This window comes from Accipiter gentilis, chromosome 1, assembly GCF_929443795.1.
Source record: "Accipiter gentilis chromosome 1, bAccGen1.1, whole genome shotgun sequence".
In the NCBI taxonomy this organism is placed as follows: domain Eukaryota; kingdom Metazoa; phylum Chordata; class Aves; order Accipitriformes; family Accipitridae; genus Astur; species Astur gentilis.
In genome coordinates this window covers 13,486,623-13,510,435 of record NC_064880.1, presented here as the reverse complement: position 1 = coordinate 13,510,435, position 23,813 = coordinate 13,486,623, and the positions used below count along the sequence as shown (strand labels likewise).

The following is a 23,813-nucleotide window of genomic DNA, read 5'->3' as shown; positions in this document are numbered from 1 at the left end:
AAAATGTGAAGTTACATTATAGTCTTGAAAGAAATAAAGCAGTCACTTAGCCTATAAAGCAACTAATGAATTGAGGTAACAAGTTACTAATAGCAGGAAGGTGAGGAAACCAGGCAGAACTGAAAGGACCAAAAGGTGATTAAGAACAAAGTCTTGATATTTTTCTTTTTTTTTTTTTAATTATTACACATAACATAAATGAGTACTAAAAACATCATTTAAAAGGATGTGGAAGTAGTCTGGAAAGACAAAAGGACAGATATTTTTTTTTTCCTATCAGATACAAGTATAGCCTCTGAGAATATACTGTATATGCTGATGGACAACTGGAGCAGGGCCAAGGTGGAAAATTCTGCACGGTGTTGATGAAAAGCTCACCAGAACAGCAGCAGTGGTTGAAGGGTCTGGACAACAACTCACTTGTAACTTATGAGGGGGGAAAGAAAGGTCTGTGATGCACACAAAAGGGCAAAAGAACATCTTTAAAGCAGCCAAGTTTCCTAAAAGAAGCGAGGAAAGAAAGTAAGAGGGTATTTCCAGGATGCCTGAGAAGGATTCTCCCATGACACTTAAGCCGTTATGTGGTCTCATCTTAATTGCTGTAGGTAGGAATTCACCAGGTAAAGTTGCTCAAAAGGAAAAGCAGGCACTCCAATGTCAACTCTTCAGTGTCGCTCCTACGCTAGTGACTGTTCTTACACGTGCACGAAGCTGCCATACAGGCAAGGCACTCCTCTGGGGAGGCACCAGCAGCATGACGGGACTTCTCACATACTCCTTGGAGGTCAGCGTACAGACCAGGTTCTCAAGTTGCAAGCAGTCATCATGAAACTTCTGAAGGAGAACCAAGCAGGAGGCAACCTTTTGTATCATACAGCTGAAGTGAAGTCTCTTTTAATGATTTCAAGTCCTCTTCTGATTCTTCCAGCTCTTCCAAATTGCCTTTTTTTTTTTTTTTTTTAAATTTCAAGAAGCAAAGGGTAAAAAGTAAGAGGCATGAGACAATCAGCTCATATTTAGGCTGAAAGGCCAATGAATGCAGACAGAAATGCAGGAACACAACTTCTGAAAGTCACTGTTTCTCTGTAAATAACAACATGTTCCTCAGCTCATTTCTGTGTGACAAAATAGGACTGACAATACAGCAAATGAGCTTTTTCATGGAGAAAGTTCTCCTCTTCCCCTCTTTAAAAAAAAAACAGAATTAAAAAGATAGATAGATAAATAGATAGATATAAAAGGACATTAAATTTCATCTTCCCTTCATTCTGACTGAACTGGCGAAGCACATGGCTGTCAGGAAGCCAGAGGTAAGGGTACTGAAAGTGACAGAGGATCTTGAGAGAGTTTTTCTACAACATTTTCAAGTGCCGAGAAGAGGTAGCAAGTAGAATTTGGAGACAGCCCAAGTGTATAAAACAAAGGAGATGAAAGAACGAGAGCCGAAATTATAATTTTTAGTGTCCTAACAGAGAATGGTAACACCAGACAGATGAGCAGGACAACCAGGGAAGAAGGGACCTCAATTTACCCTGCATTCGCTTTCTCTATGGCATCTTGCCAAGACACCAAGTTAGACACCAAACATACAGGAGAGTAAATGGCCTGCATGAAGACACACTGAGCCTGTGGAGGTCAGAGATTACCTCTCCAAAGAAACACAGGAAAGACTCTTGCATGAAAAATAGTCATGAAAAACCATGTACCTAGGACACTCAAAGTGATCGCCAAAAGTTTGCCGAAGTTCAAACAGCCAAAGACTTTTAAAATGAGTACTCAAACCACTGGACATGTCACAGATGAGGAGGGTGGTATGGAAGCCTTCAAATGTGGCTGACAAAAGAAGGTATAGGAGGAGAACAACTGAACACTCACCAACTGTAAAACAGCATTAGGGAAGGAGACCAAAGATGCTGGTGTCAAGGAATGGCTTTCAGACTAGAGTGGTGAGGGCCTACTGTCCACTCTGCCATGACTGGACCAAACTGGGGCAGGGAAAATGAGGGAGAAGGAAATCTTCCCTGTTAATGGGAAATGGCACTGAATGCATTTAAGATTAAAACTATGCAGCTGCAAGGCTCACCCAAAGAGAAAAAAAAGATGACAGTAAGTGATGAAGATGGTGGGGAAAAGAAAGATCACAATGGGGTTATGCCTCTAAACACTTAGAAGAAGCCTCTTCTACAGAAAGGAGAGGAAAAAGGCAAGAAGGAAAGATTCAGATGATGTACACTGATGACAGGATTTGAACCACAAGCTGTTGAAAATAAAAGGATGCAGCTATGTTATTTCATAATATCAATCAACTTGATAACTATGCACTGCCACCTGTTTTTTCTTTAAACTAAAATTAACAGATTTCTACCCTAAATACCTATTTCCCAGACCACGTACATAAAGGAGTCCCTAAAATGTTACCTTTTAATCTTTCGTCATCTTATAGCATCATTTTATACTTTTTGCAGTGAGGCACTGTCTCCTGGATTTTTAAGTGATTTATTTTCCAGGAGTAAGTAACTCTTAAAGGAAACCACTTACACGCTGGGCATTCTAGTCCCCAAAGACAAACGTTCCTATACAGACAGCTTCTATAAGGCAAGTCCTGCAGGCAATGTTTCTCTTCACACATACTAACCCCACTGGATTTCCAACTTTGTAAATAAAATTCTGAGGTGGTTCAAAATAAGCCATGTCAAATCCACTGGCTGGAAAAAAATAATTATTTCAATAAAAGACTTAAAAGTGGAAAACTTCAAGGTTTCCACAGAATAAAAGCATGGCTACCAATACCAAACAAGCTCCAACTCCTACTGAGAGTGCCAATAATTAGCAAATATATAAAACTATACAGCTGCTCTGAAACACCTCAATGGAGAGAATGGGTTTGACAAGGAGGAGCTCAGCCATGAATTCCAAGTTATAGCCTGTACAGGCAGGAGCAATGAAAAATGCAACCAGACAAGCACTTGTAATCCATGTTCTTGGTAACATCTGAACTTAATGCACTCCTGAAGGAAACCAAAGGTGGTGAGTAGTCTCTGTTGGGTTGTTTGCTTACACCAAATAGAAGTCTAGGGACTTTACCATATTAAGATTGTAGAGAGAAGCTTCCTGCCACTGGTATGCAAGCATTTAATAACAAGTTCACTGGAGTGAGGTACAGAATTTAGGACATATGGCAATAACTATATTCACAGAACTTAAAGTTTGTCCCAAGCCATATAAATCAAGTCAGTGAATCTGAAGAACAATCTTCCTTACAGCACATGTAACCAAACATATATCAAATATAAACACATTTGCTAACTGTAGACAAACTGGTCAAATTTGTGGCAGTCAAACCCAATCAAATAAGCACTTTAATACCCATTGGGACATCACACAGCTTAACATTACCTTTACAATCAAGTTTTTCCACTAAGCTGCTCTCAAGACTTGGACATACCTGAGACATCAGCATAAAGGGCCATTTCTGAGTCACTGCTCTAACCAGAGTCATGGCAATAGGGACAGAGGTCAATCAAATGACTGTAGATAGGGAAACTATTAGCCTCAGCAGAACCATTTTCACAGATACACCCATGTTTGGCTTTCTCAGGTGACAGACTGTCCCATCCTCGTTAAGGCAGTTGTGCCCAAGCAAATGTGCTTGGCTTCTGGACATACACAGTACAACATTGTCTTTCCTTCCCGCTAGGAAGATATACAGCATGATGGCAGTCAATGAACTTCAGCACACCACTAGAGAAAACCCTGAAAGTCTTTCATTTTGGGGATATGTTACTTCTAGAACACACCCTGTGTGAATGGCCAATACGCCATTTACAGAAAAGTACACCTTTAGTATCTATACTGGCTTCTAGCTTTGTTGCCACAGACTGATGCTGTAAACAAGTCAAGGTCATGGCAGCAAGCACAAATTTAGCAAAATATTGTCACTACACTGTTACAAGACAAGAACAACTCAAAGTTATCAACCTGGCATAACTTGACCAAATAGGTCCATTCAATGCAGTTACCTCAAAGGCAGACACTGCCAATGAAAGCATTAAAGCCCATAATGAGATTCCTGCCAGTATCTCATTAAAAAAAAACACCAAAAAAAACCCCAAAAACTTTGTATACAATGTCCACAGTTCTGTGCAGAAAAAGGATTGAATCAAGTCAAATCCCACACTTTCACATATTTCAGATTTCCTTAGTAAACAAACCAGAGAGTAATTTACATGGTGTGACAGGAGCTCAGCAGTGATCTGCATTAAGAAAAGGTTAGACTTACCCTCGTATTTGCAAGGGGCATGTTCCCGATTGGCCACTTATACAAAGGTGGTAAAATATTCACCTTATATCTTACATAAATTATCTGGTATCACCAAATGATTCATAGAGCTTACATAGTACAAATGTCAGGCCAAACCACTAAATGAAAGCATAGGAAGAATAAAGCTGAACTTTTTCTTCTTGACAAGTAATCCAATACAAACAGAATCAATGTTTTTTTTTCTGCTCTCTAGATATACCAGGATGCCCTCCAGAAAAATCATCTCTAACCACTGCTTGAGAAGAAAACAAAGGCAGCGGGTGCTACTTCTGAAACAGGCAAGAGATTGCCAGAGCTTCAGGGAGCCTGGGAACAGTTGGAATAAAGCAAGCCTTGATCAAAAGCACAGATTACATACCCTATGACAGAATGCATTTGGTGTCTGCACCTTCTGTTGCCAGGGAAAACAGGGAAAAGCGTATTTCTGTAGAAACACAGAAGCCTCATGGAAAATTCTTTAGTCAGGACACATTTTTCTTTGCCACCGGTGTACAATTTTTCTCCTGAGAGTTACATTATCTCAGTCTTTCATCTGAAAACACTATAGGTGGGCATCCAATTTATTCAAGGGATTTTGGTGATATACAGCCACACATCTGAAGACAGATCAAGGAGGGAAGTGTTTAGTCGCTGCCTCAGCAAAGGCCAAAAAGCTTTGAGCATGCTGCTGTAGAATACAAATTTGACAGCAGATTTCAAACCTAGGTCCAGATAAACGATTCCAGAGATTTCAGTAAGTTTAGCCCTCCAGAGCAAGACCAAACTGTCTTGTAATAATTGTATTATTTTCCCCTATTTAGCAGTTTAACCTCATCCTTTGGGATGTATTAGAACTTGCCCATCTCAGGAGCTTTTTGCCTTTTCTCATTGTAACAGCAAGGTAGAAGAAAGAGCAGATCTGTCCAGATCCGTCCTAACAGACGGGCCAAAGAGCACCAAGAGACTCTGAAGACAACTTCTAAAGACAAACTAAGCTGGCACATTCAAAAAAAGTAATCTCAAGGAAATCACTAATAATATTTAATTAACTGTGACAATAGGCATCAATAATACAGTGGCAGCAAGCTGCATTATGAACTGGAAAATCTAAGAGAAGATCAAGTCTGAGTCTTAAGTTTAAAAAATGTTAGAAAGGAAAAGGTAACAACAGGCATAACAAAAACTAACACAGGAACAGAAGCACGGTCCTGAGAAGATAAAGAAAGGAGCAACAAGTACACTGACAGATGCACTGAGTTTTGACATTTGAGTCCTGGAGAATGCACTTCCATATACATGCGTACTGTGTGTGAAACAATGTGCATGAACAAAGGGGAACACATACACATATATATAAAATGCTTATTTGAAATAAGTATTAGAGATTACTTAGAAATAACCCTGTAAATACAAAAGGATTATAATGTATGTTGCAATGGTATTAAATATTGTTTTCATTTCTCTTTTAGTTTTCATTTTGCAATTACATGAGAAAGCAAAAGGAAAAGCTAGTTAGGCAACATAGTCTCTTCTTTATTCAAGTGCCCAAAGTATTACAACAGATTATTTCATCCTAAATGACCCCCACTATAAAGAAGATAATTGTACCCTACTATTTAGTGCTTATCCATAATCAGGTCTCATATACTGTAAAATAATGGATGATTAAGCTGACTGCACTTTGCTTTTAATAGTTTAATTTACATATTTAGACAATCACATTGTAGTAAAAACTTTACAGAGGCATAGTGCAAGCATAAATAATGCATCTTTACAGATTTGCAGCAGGTAGTAGGGAGCAAGCTTGTGTGCTAGCCATACCTGAGCTGCAGTTTAGTAAAACGTATGTTAAGCTTCATACCCTTCACAGGTATAATGCAAATCTCCTAGGAGAGTGACACTGCTGACCAGTAAACACATTTCTTTGCGCTGCAGTCCACACATATAATGATTTTGCAGGTGACTTTACATGGTAGCACTCACTACTCAGGTAATATTTTTAAACTCAGCATGGAAGGTGTGGTGTCTAAGGTCCCTCTCTGTCACAGCAGAATACATGTTGTACAGGCAGACATGGAAACATGGTGCCATTTCAATCTCCTCTCATAACAGAGTAGAACATAAACAGCTGAATTTCAGGAAAGACAGCAAGTGTGAAAATACATGCAGACTACAGATTTCAAGGAAGTATAGTCACCAGTAAATAATCTTTTCATTTTTAAATTCAAAACTGTAGTCCACCAGTAAGCTCATGCTGCTGGGGACTCCGAGCTGGAACCTCCACATCAGCAATTTGTCTGAAAAGGGGCCCGACATCCTTGACACAAACTGCAATTACAGGTGTTGTGCCACAGCATTTTTGGATGTTTTTACAATAGTGTAAATGTAAAAATAGGCACAGCTCCAGGTAACTACTCAACAGGTTATCCAGTACAGGGCTACTTCACACGGATTTCTAGGGCATCTTGAGCACCAAAGGTGATGCCCACCTGAGCAGCCTCATGCTTTTTGGAACAAGATGATCTCCACATTCAGGGGCTGGGCAGAGAAAAGAGCCCTTTGGAACTTTTGGATATTGGCACTATTCTTCTAAGTTAATATCTTAAAAATGCCTTCCTGATGTCAGATGTAAAGGACAAGCAACTCCTTCAGTACGAGAATGACTTTAGGGAAAACGAATGCCTATGTGGTTTTGTGATATAAGGGGAACTATTGTTGCTATTTTGAAATAAGATTTAACATGGTCTACAAGCATGTCATGCCTAGAAAGATTGACAAGTGGTGGAGAGGTGGGGAGGAACGAAGGTGATATGGAGATGGGGAGGACACTAGATACAGAAGTGACTGGACTCTACTCCCCTGGTGTGCACTTCTTGTTGATGGCCAAAGTAAAAAGACCTATCCTGAGATGTCCTGAGGCCTTCAATACACTAAACGACACTTCTTCCTCTGAAAACAACTCGGTCTACCTTTTGAAGTGTTCAGAAAAAACAGAAGGTGAGCTGCTGACCAAATTACTTCTCAACGCATCAGACAGATTAATTGTTTGCTAGCAGAATATAAGCAATACTGCACTATCCTTCTTGTTGACAGAGTATACAGTAGTTCTGTCCATCACGAATCAGGAATTATATCCTCGGATTTGAGAACAAAATTCTCTGCATGCCTTCTGTGCTGCCCTGAAAGCCAACATATGTATGTGAAGTACTTGCACCAAGGGTTATTGACTCTGTCTATCAAAGGCTTCCAAGTAAAACTCTCACCTTGACTGACATACATGCACTATAAACAAAAAGTCAGAGAAGGAAAACAGAAACAGTACCTACTGCAAACACAAGTGGATTTTGTCACTGGAATAAGAAAGCATCTCATTCTGTGAAACAGGCCTCTGGAAACACGTAAGTACATTAGTGTAGACATATCTGAGAGCATTTTCTGGAAGGGGATGTTTCTTAGATGTTCACCACCTAGGGCTACTGGACATGAGTACAGATACGCATCCAAACACACAAACAAGTCTTTCACTGTTTGAAAACTGAAACTACTGGGTGGAGAAACCCTTGTTGGTATTAAGCCTTAAAATTTCCCCCAAGGTATGCCAAGGACTAGACTGGGTAAGGTGACGCTTTTTTTTTCTTTTCTTTTCTCTAAAGCCTAAGTTCCTGGCTGCAGAGTCATCTGGAGAGTTTGCAGGAGTTAGATCACCAGAGTGATCCAGCCAGAGAAGGAAAGATATCTCACCTTATCTGAAGCAATCTGTGTAACCACTACTTCTGAAGGCCTTCACTCCTGTGGAGAATGCAAGTGGTAGGGCACTATAATGATAACATTTTTGATTCAGGGAGGAAATCTTCAGTGAAACATCATTACGTCAAAAGAGATGTTGTAAAGGGCAAGACACCAGCCAGTCTTCCAGCCAAGATCAGAGATGACAAATCTTCCCCCAGATCATCTTAGACTTGGAATTGCAGTTGCAAAGTTCTTTTAAGTCCAGGATAAGGATTCAGCTTCCTTTACTTAAACAAGGTCATACTGCCTTTAAGTGTAGCACAAAGGCGATAAGACATGAAACAGATTTATGGCCTACACTTTTAGGCATGACATCAGTTTCAGAAGAAAAACATCTTTGACTGGTGTTGCAATTGTCCCATTGGATAATTATGCCAGCTGGTAAAGGCAATAAAGAACATTATTTCATTTTTACTGAAACAGATTGTAGGGATCCTTATCACAAAAGCTACCTTGTCTTGATTTTCCCAAAGAAGTCCTTATGATTAGCAAGAAGTTTGCTGCATAGGTGAAATACTTGTCTAGAATTTGGTATTGCTATTGGCTTCCAAAATAGACTTGGGTAGGAAACTGGCGAGAACCTAGATATCTGATGTTCTTCATCAAACAAGCTTCATTAACAAGAAGGGTGACCAAAACTGCTTTAAGACAATGGGGAACATAGAGATACAGCTGGCTAAGACTAGGTTGTACAAAGCATCATCTATCCTCCTTAGAAAGTCTTGAAAAACTACATAGTCATCAGGAGACTGAGAAAGCTAGGTCATTCTTGGATCCAAGAGTAAGGTCAGTACTGGAAATGGTGCCATTTGTTCTCCATATTTCTGCAACAGTGTGTTTCCTCTTTTACCACTGAATAGGACGGGTCTCAGATAGCCCTTACAGGCAGCCTAATTCCTCTCAGTCTAAAAGTATGAACATACACAACTGACTGGAAGAAATTGTTTGGAAGAAAAGCATTTCACAGAGAGAGTTAGTTCCAAGTGCTTGTGGCAACAAACTGGTCAGAGAGTGACTGAGAAAACTTGGTCAATGTCACATACAACAAGAAAGGGGAGAACCTCTTCCATATGAGGAACTTGTACTTCACCAAAAGGTGCCAGGGTTCTTCAGAAGAGTCATGCACCTTAACACCTGCTTTAGAAAGGGGGGTCTGAACTTCAGCATTTTCTTTTGCATAATCTGCAGAAGTGAGAGTCACAATCTGAGGTCAGTATCTGGACTCAGCTCAAGGCAGAACATCTCACAGCAAAGAACTCTAAGACCAAACTGGCATCTGCATCTTTAGAGTTAACCCAGTGGTGGAAGTTTACACTAGGGCACAGGAGACCAGTCACTATGACCACAGAAGAACCAGAGCCTTCATCCTGCGGTATAAATCTAAACAGAGTGTTTTCAGAAGACAGTAACATGTCAAATTAAAGGAGGGGGACAGGGACAACAAAACCTTTTCCTCAAAGATAGAACACTTCTTCAATATACTGCTTTTTGCCAAAAAGCAGACACTCTCAGTGTGGGAGAAAGGTCCACAGATAAAACAAAACCTCACGCGGGTGGCTCAAGACTGCAACATAATCTTAGGGGACATTATTGGCATATTATTGAGTTTAGACTGAAGAACAGGCCAGGAGAGCTGGTGGTTATCAGACATTTCAAACTGCTATAGTGGCAATCAGGAAACCAGGCCACAGCTCTGGCCACAGACTGTAAGGGTCAAAATGATGGCCCTATACATCCATCTGCCAAGAGTGAGAGAGCACAGTGGGAATGCAATCTGCCTGGTCTTGGATCTGAATGGTAGAGCTTATATACATCCTAACTGTGAATGTACACAGAGATTATCACTTAGCACTTGAAAACAAAGATACTGAGGAAGGGTATGACAAGGGAAATACAGGAGAGCGTATTAATGCATGTGGGTAAAAACTGTGCAAGTTAGAAAATATTGGTATTAACTGTGTGTTTCCAAAAATACCATCAAGGCCACCAGACTTTGCTGCCACACATTAAGGTAGCATTTTGTTTTTACACATAGTATCTACAGGTCAATAGCAACATGTATCACTGTGTCATTAAAGGGGAATCATTACAATTGAGCACAACTGAGACAGGCAATTACAACTGCACACAGTGCCCACAAATGTAAAATTCTAGCACGCTAACCACTGAGAGACACCAGCTATTATTGCTCTGAATGAGAACAATAACCAAAAACATAGTGAGGTAATTTTAAAACACAGTACAGCAAATCCCACTATCGTAACAATTGGTCTACTCAGAACAGCAGGATGCTGGGCATAAATCAGTATGATCAAAGATGACTTTAAAGCCAAACTATTTTACTGCAGCAGTTTCTTGAAACAAAGTCAAGCCAATTAAAAAAAAATAATAAAAAAAAAGCATTGCTTTAAACTACAGATCACCGATACGTTTCAAAAAAATGCCAACTACCTATCAAGCAGCAAAAAGAGCACTGACATTAAATATATTAGAAGAAAAGCAACCTATCGGTTCCTTTTTCAAGCAAGCACTCATTATAGTGTGTACCTGGCTGATATGTACAGCAGAAACCTGGGCAGAACACACAGATGAATGGCTTGGAGAGTTTGGGAGAGATTTGCAAGGTCCAATTGAGAGCTGCTGTTTCTTCCTTGTTGCAACGATCTTCTGAGCAACTAAAGAAAAACAAAACATACAGGGAGGTAAGCTATAGTACACACTGGAAAATATGGTATGTCAAAAATATATGGAACGCACAATACACAAAACAGAGTTTTCCATTGCCAAAGCCTGCTCCAGAAATTGACTGTAATCATCCAATTAAGATGACAGATGCTGGTTTTCCCCACTACGCTCCATATGAGACTCCAGCTCTGTTCTCCACATGGATAAAATTGCCCCAGAACTCTCACTCCACCAGGGGAACACCACAGAACCAGTAACATCCAAGCACAAGGGGAAAAGGCAGGTGTACAAGTTACAAAAAGCAATACCAGCAATGCTACAAGTCCACTACATGCTTATAATAGCACACTAACAAAGCTTATGGTAGTACACATTTTCCATTCTTTGGGATGTTCTCCTTGCAGATAGAAGATAAGTATGAGCAACACTTGACTAACAATCCAGTTCAAGTGCATCTCAGTGCTATGTACAAGGCAGCATGTACTCTCTGCTGCTGAGGAATAGAGGGGACTTTTCTTAATTACCCGCCACTGCATCAGGACAATCAGTTTTGGAAACCACATGTTTGAAGCGTTTGAAACAAACAATAATCAGAATAATAAAACTGCTAAGGGTCCCTGACACAGAATACCTGGATTAGCGGTGCCACACATCACATTCCATTCAAATTCATTATGGAAAGAAGCTGTATCATGATTTCTAGTTTTAGCTTTTATTACCTAGCAGCACTAGCACAGTTGGAAAAATGCCAAATTTATTTTGCAATTTATTAAGGAGTTTTCTTCAACATGTAAAGAAAAGCAGCATTTATCAAACAAATACAGGGATCAGAGTCATTAACATCTCTATATACAGCTTAGCAGACTCATAATAAAAAATGGGAACAGAGCTGATCTGAAATGCAGCAACTTCCACACCTCTCCCATAATTTTTCAATTTCAAAAGGTCAAACGATTTCAGAAATTTGTTCTGTGATACACTGGAATTTCAGTTCATTCTACTATTCAGCTAAGGCCTTTGGAAAGAGCTATTTTTAGGTTATAAATACTTAAAACCAAAATCCTTTACATATTTGTTGCCTACCTTTTGGGGCACAACTTAAAAAGTAATCAAAATTTCAGTCTTCAGAAACAGAGACTAGTGTAGTGGCTAATCAAAAATACTACTAAATAAATCTAGCTTCCTTGCATGCAGTAATCTTCACGAAGCAAAGCACTTCATGAAACTTGTGCAAAGGAGTCTGTAGTCGCTTGCATGGCCTCCACCAAAACCAGTCAGTGAAGCAGACCGGCAACAATTACTGGCATCTACTGAAAAAGTCACACAGAAACTTGCTGTAATTAAACTAACAGCATTCAACCTGTCTTGTTCAGAAAATATAAAAAGATAATTATCTAAATTCCAAGATTATTTTTCCTCAATATGTTATAACACAGGCAGAGATATTATTTAGCAGTATACGCATACAATTTCTTCTCAAATGAATGCAATTTTAATAACAAACTGGTCTGTGGCGTATGTTTTTCATGTAAATGAATGATGGCATAACCATGATTTAGTGAGAATACATTGTATAAAAAATGGCTCATATATATGAAGCAGCAGCTTCATTAGTTACATCCCACCTCCAATAGGCCTCTTATCATCCTGAAAGGATGATATCAATTAATTTATCTTCCGCTGGCATATTGATCATAACCTTCATCAGCTAATCATGTTTAAATTACAGAGGAATATCGTAGCACTCCGTCATTTCAGACCCATTGGTTTATTGATCTGGAGCCTAGAAAGCCATATATTAAAATATTTTAAAACACATTAGTGAATGCAGAGAGCAAACCGAAGGTCAGATTTTAATATACGCACACGGATTTGTCTTCATCATATGTGGTGAGACCTAAATTAAGACCAAAATGGAATTAAAACCACACATGAATGAAAACTACCTTCTCAGCAAAAGCTTCCACTCTCACATGGGAGGGGTAATTAGTCAAGAAAAATATTTACCTCTTTTCTTCAATCTGAATATAGGCATGTCTATAGCAACACACTAACATACATAATGCAGTCTTGCCAAATTATCACTCTAGGAAGGCACAAGGAAAAAAACCCCACAACAGTCTGAACTCACCTCCTCAAACGCACAACCTGAATGCCAGCAAAGTACTACAAAAGCAGACACTAAAAAAACCAAATAAATTTTTAAAAGCAAAAGCAGCACAAATTGTTACTCTAGAAATGTGAAGAGTAAACCACAAAGCAGCTGGAAACTAAACCTTACCCAGAGCAGCACAAAGAGTAATTTATCCTGTGCTCTGTAAAAATGGTAAAATTGCAGCAGATCTAATGTTACCTACTTAAAATTGTGCTACAAATTCTAGAATAGACCATTCTCAGCCTCAAATTTCTTAGCTCTTCTCTCCATTAGAAAAATGATGTGCCCCCTAATGGAAATCCCCTTCTGAGCTGCCAAACCTTCCCAATTCCTCCTCCATTTCGGCAACAAGTCTAATATCCCCTGCCAGAGCACGATTCCTCCTGCCTCTCCCCTCTCTTCATTAGGCAACCTGCTCTCCTTTGAGACACCAAACAGTTTTTGCTTCTTTCATTGCAGTCATGTAGCCGTCACTCCATAATTAGATTGCATTCAATATTCAAGTGCTCAGGGCTACTTGCCCTTGGATATGATGGTGATACGAGCTTCAGAAGTACCTAAAGGAGTACCCTGACCCTTCAAAGTTTGCAACATATGAAAGACGTGACTGATCATCTGTGGGGCAATCGCTGGACTGTCAAAAGACCTACTGTGCTCTTTCTAAAGCTACCTTGAGAGAAGAGATGAAACCTAAATCTTGCCCATCAGAAGTCAATAAAAGGGGTTCAGCACATATCTCCTCAGCAGTGCTGCTGCAAATTCCCATTTTCTGTATCTTCTATTCCAGAGAAGAAAGCCCTGAAATACACAAAACTTAAAATGGCTGGCACTGAAAACCCCACAGATCTGCTAACTCCTGCTGCTGACATCTTCAGACACAGTACTTAGGGAGGAAAAAAACCCACAGTTAAATGGTTGTGTAGCAAGAGAGAAATACACCATAATTATAACTAACACCAGATCCAGGGAACAGCCATGCTATATTGCGTGTTCAGCCCAAACCCCATTTCTGTTACTACATCTTTGTTAGGACTCAAAGTGATCACTCATTAGCTGCTTAGCGGTGGTAGGAAAAAATCCTTAAACCAACATATTTTGTTTCCACAACTACAACTATATACAAGTTCACACTGGATTTATGAGCAACTTTGTCAGAGTATATCAAAATATATCCAAAAGCACAAATGGGGTTTTTCATTTGGTTTGGGTTGTTTTGGTTTGGTTTTTTCCCCTCCCAAAAAGGCGGTACCACCACCACAACAGTTTAGGCAGCTGAAGGGCTGGGTGGGACCTCTACTGAAAAACATAACAGCAATGAATATTGCTCTCCAGGAATGCCTGATGTAAGCTGTGCCTGTATGTAAACATCTTTTTGCTGCTAATGAAAGCCAACTAGTGTACTTCATTAACCAATTTAAAAGGCTACTCAGAGTCACAATCTTCAGATTAATACTGAAGAGCCTGTAACTGAAATGTCAGTCCAGAGGACGCTATACAATTAAAACAAGCACTGTTCTATAAAGCGAGTAGAGAATGCAAGAAAGCAGAAATATTTTTGCCCCAGAGCTTTCAGGTTCCTTCTCATCCCAAAGATGATTCAGTGCTTCTGAATTTAATGTAAATATACTTGCTAAGATATGTTTCTAAAACAGATGAGTACTGACTTAATCTATGTGGCAGATATAAAAAAAGATCAAAATAGCAACGAACATTTCAACTATTTTTAAAAATCAGTTGCACTCCCTTTACTTTTATATACTCAATTAAGCCATCAATTTCAGAGAGCTTGTAGTATGAAAAGCTAAATAAAATTTATCTGCGAAGTCAAGAACTCTTCTGCAAATAAACAGGGATATGCCAAGGATATTTAGAGTTGTAAACCAGGAAAATTGATATGTAGCAAATATTTGGTCTTTGGGGAAGACTGATGCTTATTTCTTATACATTTAAACTTAATTTCACAAGCCAGAATGACTAGAAGCTGCATTTTGCTTTAAGGCCTTGTTAATTAAAAGCATGTGAAATTCCTAGTCTGCAAGATGAATAAAAATGTCCAAGTTTGGAGAGAAAGCTCTTGACTTGAATGCCTCTTCTGCCATGCCTGACCTAGCTCACCAAAACAAAATTAACCTTCCCACCCCCTGCCACTTTCATCTTAAACACTACTTTTTGTTAGTCAAACCACTCATTCATAAGCATCCCCTACTAACTTCTCACCGGATTGTTTATTGGAAGGACTGTACCACTAAGCAGGAAAGCTCGGTGGTCTAGCAGTCTCTGAGCTGTAGAGCAAGGTTTCTGCACTCCAGCTCGGCAGATCTGCATTGCAAACCACCACCGTTTCCATTTGCACATAGAAAAAAGTTACCCATACACTAATTTTCCCCAAACAAAGCCCTCTTATTCTGCTCTCCACGGCGTGGGGCTGACTATCAGAGGACTAAATTCACTCACGGGAGGAACAGCAGGTCATCTCCTCTCCCCGAAACCCAGAGCTGCGCCTCCATAATGAACCGACTCCTCTTTGTGCTCCATTTCGGAGCTAATCACCATTAGAAATACTGTTGCCAGAGTAACTGCTCTGACAGAGTTGTATTTCCTTGGTTCAAAGGGCTGTTCACATGTCAACTTCTTGTGCAGTGTGAGGCTGCTTTGGCGGGGGCAGCTGGGTCTCTAAAATCTCATTAGCACAGCTTCATTCAAGTATAAGGACAAGAAAGGCAGAGACCTGGGGGGAAAATACTCCTTACAAGAAGTTCAAGACACAAGGTAAGACTGTCTCATTGAGTTCCACACCTCTTAAAACTGAAAACACAAAGGTACCTCTGCGTATTGCACAATGCGTTTAGGGAAGTCTTGTCCAGCCTGAGACCTGATCTTTCCCTGGTTTTAAGATGGGTCCTAGAAAACATCCAGAGGTATCAACAATCTGATCACTGCTTTCTTTCCCAAAAGGCAGTGAATAGTGTTACTGCTGTGCCCTTTACGTTGTTTTTTACCAAGGAAGACTTGAAATAATAAAAGGGAAGACTCCAGACACACAATACCTGTAACATCTGGTAATATTCCTCTTCTCGGTTATCACCGGTACAGGAATATTGAGTATTTAAGAGATGCAAGCAGTCTTCTCGAACTACCACTAATTTAAATCAAAATTGGTTTCTCATAAAAACACGTATAAGACCATTTATCTCCACTGTGTGTCCAAGTATGAGTAAACACTGGGTTCAGTTAAAATCTGCCACTTTGTGCAAAAGATGGGAATGCAAGAATCATGCAGTAAATTTTCTTCCACTTATTGACAGACAGAAAATAGCTTTCAGCTGAAGTTGGAATGCTCATGGCTGACTGAAAAACAACAGAAGGGACAAACACTCATGAATACCTATTTTAACTTCTGTGGAAAAAAAAAAAAAAAAAAAAAAAGAAGAAACAAAACCCTGAAGGTTTACACAAAGAATACCTTTCATCTTAAAACAACGGTTCCCCCCAAACTCACAGATCACTTTGAATGACAAACAACATTCTATCTTTGCAGAAAGTCTCTGTTCAATTCACATCTCTCATTAGTGATCTGTAAAAGGTGAAGAATTAGTTTTAAATGAAACCCTAATGCTCTTGCTAACATGAAGAGCCAGATCTCTGAAAATTAATGCTGGCTTTTTGAAATTCTATGACAAATTTTAATTCTTTTTGCAATCTTGTAGGTTGGAGTAACATTCATGACAGTTACTGATTTGATGCTTTTACAGGCTATCAAGAGATCTCTGCCTACAAAAAGCACAGAATATTACCCTTACCACAACTGGGGCTAAACAAGATGCTTGATAAGAGGATGACTTACAACGACGGCTAAGCAATATATGCACTGTACTGCATCTTTGAGAAGGGGATGCTCTCACTGTAAAGTCAAAGGCCACAGTGATATTTTAAGTATGAGAAAATTAACATTTCATCATAAGGCTTACTTAAGAAATCCGATTCCCTGTTTAAATTATATAAATTGTGAAAACTGACTTTTACACGAGCACAAGGTCAAAATACTTGCTTAGTGCTTAAAATTGCAAGGAAGAGAGACAGCTTCAGAAACATCACAAAATTTGTCACCCTCCATTTTCAGACACCAAGCGTGAGGACAATGTGCAACTCCATCATCCAGCTGGATCCTTGCACTGCTAGTGTGCCTTCTGGAGCTGATGCGCTCATCACCTGCTCTCTCCCCAGCTGGCTACCTGGTTTTGTCAGAAGATGCATCACCCTGAAGTTGCAGTTATTCAGGCATGTCCCAGTGCTCAGGGTCCGCACATACAGCAGCTAAAGGGGCCCTGCCAGCTGGTCTGAATGACGCGCAGGAGAGAACACACTCTTCTCCATGTTCAACACTTCAAACTTATTGTCACTGCCTCATTCTTGTTGATAAACTAACACTTCCATGGACTATTCCTTGCTTTTAAAGAGTATTTTACAGTATCAGTAGCGGTTACCATACTTCATTACTGTAATTCCTACAGAACAGAGAAACTGATACAGCAGGAAGTATCCCAGCTAGCATCTCCAGCCAACAATATGAACATCAGGGCACAAACACCATTAGATATACCTTAACTAATTCCTGGTTCCTAAAAAACCCCAGTAACCTCAACAGAACTTGGTAGCGAGCAGGAGAGGGAAAGTGGAAGAAGCATAACTAGTATAACTGATACATCAACAAAATCATGGTTCATCAGATGAACAAAAATAGTTTGCTCCCACAAGGGCCCACAAGCCCAGCTGATGAACATCTATTTGTTTCATGTGAAAGGCCCTGCCTAAGGAAAACACACAGTGGGAAGTTTAAGATATAAAGCAGCTTACATTTTTATGGCAGCTGCCTTTTAGCTTAATATTCCATGTTTACAATAAGTGTTCAATAAAAATAAATTTATTCCACAACTACATATTACAGCCAAAGCAGTAATAACTACAAGAGCAAGCACTAACCACAAATGCTTTTGAATGGGAAACATTAATGTAAGTATCCACTATGAAGGCCATTGTGCCTGTTATTTTAAATTCAATCCATTTTTTAGGCTAAACAACTTCTATAGTTCTCCCTTTAAAAGGAGAGGTGGCATACCATGTGCCAGCTGTAACACAGAAACAAGTATTGGACTCCTATAGTATTTGGGCTTGGATGTAGCAATTTCTCAAACTACTTTCTGGGGGGTGGGAAAAGCCACTACCTATTTGCATGCGTCCTAAACATGTTGCCAATACAAATTCAACATTTTTAACAACTACAGACTTAAAAAAAAAAAAAAAAAGAATCACAAATGTGTTAAGGGGAACTTCTTGCTGGATTTGTAGACTGACTCACTGTTCGAGAGCAAGATAAGATTCAGGTGTCCGCGCACAGCACGGCAGTGTAATCACAGTACTGCTCTGTACTGTGACTAACATACACCTCCCTGTCCTGCTGAGGGGGACATCTCTGCCACGGGACCTCTCCTTTAATGTCAGTATATAAAAAAACCCCTAAGTCTCATCCTCAGGATTCTTAACCTGTTTCGGTTCTCTCCAACAATGATTAATCTGTTCCATGTAATGTTATCAGCAGTCAATTTAACATGGTATTCTTGTGTGCAAGCATGTCATACATAAAGCTGAGGCAAGTAAATGCACAAAACCAGTCCACAAAGTAGTATATAGTTGTATGAGATGCCACTTCTAGCAGGAAAATCAGCTTAAGAACTTTTTGACTCAGGTAAGCCAGTTTAAGCCATGATCCAACAATCAGCCAGCATAAGCACAGCTAAAGCACAACATACAGCCAGAAATTTCTTAAGCTATTTTTCCCTGTAGAAGCAGTGTGCTGTACAGCCATACCCATAAAGATGAGTTATTATTCTGCACTGAACACAAATCCACCAAATGTTCTAACAGACTATGGTGGTACTTGCCAGGATAACCTCTATTTCACTTTACAGCACGACAACAAGGGTGAGAAAAGGAAGTGTGCAGGTACTTACCTCTGACCCCGCACAGCAAGAAAAGAGTCAAGCTATGTGACAAAAAAACCAAAACCAACCAATAAAACCTATACTGCAAGGCACCAAAAGCATTAGGAAGTTTTACAGGACAAAGTGCTTGGTTGACAAATCTTTTCCTCTTAGAATAATTTGATTACATACATACATGATACCTGCATTTCTACCACTTGACTAAAACACACTTTACTTAGAAGTGCTGGGTAGTCATATAAACTAGATAGCTTTCACTCTTGTGTTATTTCCCTCTACTTCTCAAGCACCTACGCACAATCTAGAAAGAAAAGCGTCTAAACACAGCCTTCTGGTTACCAAGGAAGCAAGGTATGTCACATGAGACGTGCCTCTTCCCCAGTGAGAACAAGGTAAGCGGGTAGATGTTTAAACCACTGCATATATTTGAAGTGCTATTATTCTATTTCGGCTATGTGAAACTACCTGTTTTTGCAGGTTCAAAAGAGTCAAAAAATTAAAACAGGCATTTCAATAAAGATAACCTACAGGAGACGTGATATTAAACAATGCCAATGCCAAAGCAAATGCAACAATTTCAGCTGGCAAGTCAAAAGGTAATGTACTGTCAAAATAGTCGGCTAAGAGCAAAGGCACCAAATATTCCTGCCTTCCCTTCCCAAACAGGTACTGCTGCCAATGACAGTGTCATTTCTCCCTGCAGCTTGTACCTATATTCTGAGGACATGGAAGAAACGTCAAAGGCTCTGAGCTTCCAGAGCTTTATTTCTGGAGACTCAGTAAGTCACTGTTTCCCTTCTCTTCTCTCATTGTCAAATACTGAATTTCTGCATCACTTCCGAAATCACAGTAACACTGGATACTGCTTTCCAAAACCTTTAAAAAGATGTGTCAACTTGGTAATGCTAAATAAACCCAGTTAGTTTTCTAATTTGGAAAGAAGCTATCACTTCTACACTAGGCAGGTAAAATTATGAAAATAAATTAATCTTTCAGAAGTGTTGAATTGTGTCTGTTGTCACAAGAAAGTTTCTAATAAGCAAAATCCTTCACTAGCTGTGAATGAATACTATACATTGATAGAGAAGACTGCCTTCTCCAATTAACACATTGTTGTCTTCCTTGTGGTATCTATTTCAATATAAAGCTATACTGTACACAGAAGTTTATTTAAGATTAATCCAGTGAGAGCTTCGAAGTTGCTCCCAAAAAATGAAGACGAATTTTAACATAGGATCCGATTTTTACCTGCATTCCCTTTACCTCATGATATTAAAACAAATTTATCTTCATTTATGTCACCATTACCTTGTAGGGCTGTTAATTTGCTGGAAATGAAGCTATTGTGTGATTGCTCCTACTACTTGAGGGATTTAAATGCTGACTGTAATAAACAGTTACCTTCAGGATGGAACAAAGTCAAGGCTACTCATGTTAATTTTGGAATGAAAAAAATTGCCAGGACAGCCAAGTAGGCAGCTATGAAGCTAGAAATACAGCTTCTGCGAAACATGAACAAAGCGGGGTAAGTAACACTATATACTTCACTTATCTGCATTAGTCTTCACCTTCTCTAACATGGGATGGTTAAAACTTTAAGCTATACACAATTGTTTGATATACCCATTTATATTCTTCTGGGAATGATGGGCTAATACACTGCCCAGCAGCAAGTCTACTCATAGCAGAGCAGGCTCTTCAAAGCAAGCTCAAGCTCAGCCTGACTGTAGTCAACCAACAGAAGAAATGTATACACTGAACATAATGTACCTTATAAAGAAAAGTTGGTAGCTTTATTAGATTATATTGTAATTTTATTATCTTGCTACACAGGCTCCTCAAAAGAGTTGAAGTTGCATCTTATTACTAAAATGCGCAATACCTTCACCCTACTAAAACAATTTTATAACTACTCAGATACAGATAGTTTCCAAGAACTATTAGGCTATTTCATAATACAAGTAAATAGGCAATATATGTATGAACACACAAATTTTATACTGAAAAATACTGTTTCACGATCACCACAGTTAATAATCAAATTCAGCTACAATGGGCTAGTTCAGTGTTAACGTTTCTAAAAGATTTTACTACATTTGTCTTAAAATAAATTTAAAACCACACCTTACTGGTACCTCCGTTTTTTTGTGATGCTTTCATTGAAGTACACGTTTCAGCTCTGGCTCTCAGAAATAATAACTTCTACCAATACAAAAATACATTTATAAAGTTATAAATAAGACTCAGTGTTAAATATCTCTAATCAATGTCAATACATTATTTTTTTCCTCTGCAGGTAACTATGATTAACACTACATATCACATATTCACAACTTTGATGCAAATCACTGTCTCCCAAGATTAGGTAAGCAAATATGTCAATAAATCCTCTAGACAATCTGGTAAGCATCTGGCATCTACAGAAATTTTAAAAATAAACCTATGTTTTCTTCACTAATCAAACTGTGTTGCAAGTAGAAGCATATGGCTTGAGGATTTGTAGGGCAAACACTGTGTCAGACACACAGGTAAAGACTTTTGCACATGCATCTACCTAACCAGTAAATCATGAAGCTCTGCTGATCTTTCCATTATGACGGAATCAAGTCATAAATCCTGTTATTTCCCACACAAAGGTATGACTTTAAATACAAAGGTTAAAAAATGTTGAAATAGGGGGAACAAACCCCAAACAAACAGAAAACAGCGCTTTCAAATACAATGATGTCAAATCGATGTGTTTTGTAAAATGCCCATAAATAAAATAATTGGGGTTTTAATAATCCTTTAAGAATAAAATTCTTAAGCATAGTATTGTTGTATGTTACTGAATTCTATGTCAAAACATAGAGTTATTTATTAATCATGTCAAAGCATAGAATTCAGTAACATACAACAATACTATGCTTAAGAATTTTACCAGCTTGCAAGCAATTTTTTATTTACATTTTGAAGTAGCTTCATGGAAAGCCTATTTTGTGGGGCATGCTATCAAATTACTCTTTTCATAGACAACATTTCTACTTTCTAAAGATTTAGGCACATCCAAAAATAGCACACAGACAAGGATACAATGATAGAAAGCTTCTGGTTACATTAGTGCAACTCAGACATATCCATCCTTATAGAAAGAAACAAATATATTCACATTTACGAAATCAAATTCAACTTAACTTGTGCCTCATTCAGATAGTTCTATTAATTCACCTGTGAAGAAAAAGTTTACATTGTTACCCCAAACCCAGGCCTTTCATTAGAATAAACAATGATTATTTTTTTTTAAACTGGTAAAATAACTTAAAATTGTTTCATAACAACCCGAAGTCTCTGAATCCAGAGATGCCACTGCACATTGAGATCACAGAACTACCTGCATACACCGCACACCTGGTCCCAAAACAAAGGGCCACGTGTCCAGTGTGGCAGAGTATTATATATCTTCAAGTTCTGAAGTATTGCAGCAGCCCTAAAACACAAGCTTGTTTGTAAGCAAGACAAGTTTGGATGCTGTAAGGGCAGGGTTTAGCACGCCCTTCACGGAGGATGAAAAGCACAGTGTAGAGTCAACGACCACCGCAAGCATGGGTGACCCAATCTACAGCTTTGCTCCATGTCAGGATAGTCCACGAACTTTTGACATAAACTCCCCTATCAGCCTGAATCGGCAGAAAGCAGACAGATGCTAATCTCTGAAGTTGCAAGACAAGCATGATGTGGCTGGAAGACAGGGTAAAAACCAGAATGCAGTTTAAGGGCACTCCAAGCACAAGCTACACTGTCCATCTTTCTGATGCTCTGCTAATGGTTAATTGTTCTTGTGGAAAACTACCAGATTTTATTTAGCATTTAAATGTCCAGCCTCACTTATGCCCTGTTAAATCTAGGTATTAACTACTTAACCAATGAATATTCCTGACTTTCACTGGTATTCTATGGCAATTCTGTAACACTCTTCAAAATTCATTTTCAGCTACTATCTATTTGAAATAATCCATAGAAGTGGCTCTGCCATTAAGAAGTTGGTTCTCTTTTGTTTCCATGTTTTTAATATCAAACTTCATATAGGCAGACAACACATAGTTGTAAAGTATGTTTAATCAAACCCAGCATTCTGTCTCCTAAATTGTTATCTTTATCCCATTTTCCAACCATCACACTTTCCCTGTCACTCTGTGATGCAAGCATGATGATATTGCTCCAAACTGCAGCTTGATTAATAAAACCATATAATTGAAGGCACACTTCAGTTCTGTAGTGATGGATTAAAATTAATGGCAAGCTATTTCTGTCTTCCCCTGTCCTCCTGGCACATCTGGTAGATGTAGTCATATGGCAGGCCAAATACTACAAAGCAGATGATTTACACATAAAGGAGTCATCTATGCTTTGATTAGAAGTACCTGGGCATATCAGAGGTCCAGAGGACCAGCAAAACCCCTGGCACCTCTGTCCTTTTTAACCTGACTCCTGGGATACATCAAAACCGTCACATTCACTATACAATTTGAACAAATATTACTTCTCTCACTTAAAATATGGATATTATTCCTCAAGATGTGAATATTCTCCTCAGAGAAAACAAAAAGAAGTCAGGTATCATGTCTCACGGAGAATATTTCCAGCCTCCTGACTGTCTGCCTCAAACATCAGCAGCTCTGTCTTCAAGGTGTGCTGCATCTGTGGACAAAACCAGTTTGATGGCTTTCGAGCACTAGATACACACCACATAGTTGCTACCCCTCCCTAGCAGAACTTTTCAAAATAAAAGCATTTGAGGTACTTTTAAGACACTCAGACTTCACTATTACCATACCGATGCAGCTGCACCCAAAGGTGACAATCTATAAAACTGAGTTACAATGTAAGAACGCATACACTGCGCAAA

At 39.0% G+C, this 23,813-nt stretch overlaps 1 protein-coding gene across 10 annotated transcripts in view; it reads right to left on the bottom strand.

Annotated features, from left to right (window-relative positions):
- Nucleotides 1-23,813, bottom strand: part of AGAP1 (ArfGAP with GTPase domain, ankyrin repeat and PH domain 1) — a 390,622-nt gene that overhangs the window by 192,030 nt on the left and 174,779 nt on the right. For all 10 annotated transcript variants that reach the window (XM_049800184.1, XM_049800193.1, XM_049800202.1 and 7 more), the window contains one exon: nucleotides 10,637-10,764. In XM_049800184.1, the coding sequence (XP_049656141.1) occupies nucleotides 10,637-10,764 (128 nt within the window). The remainder of the gene's footprint in view (nucleotides 1-10,636; nucleotides 10,765-23,813) is intronic.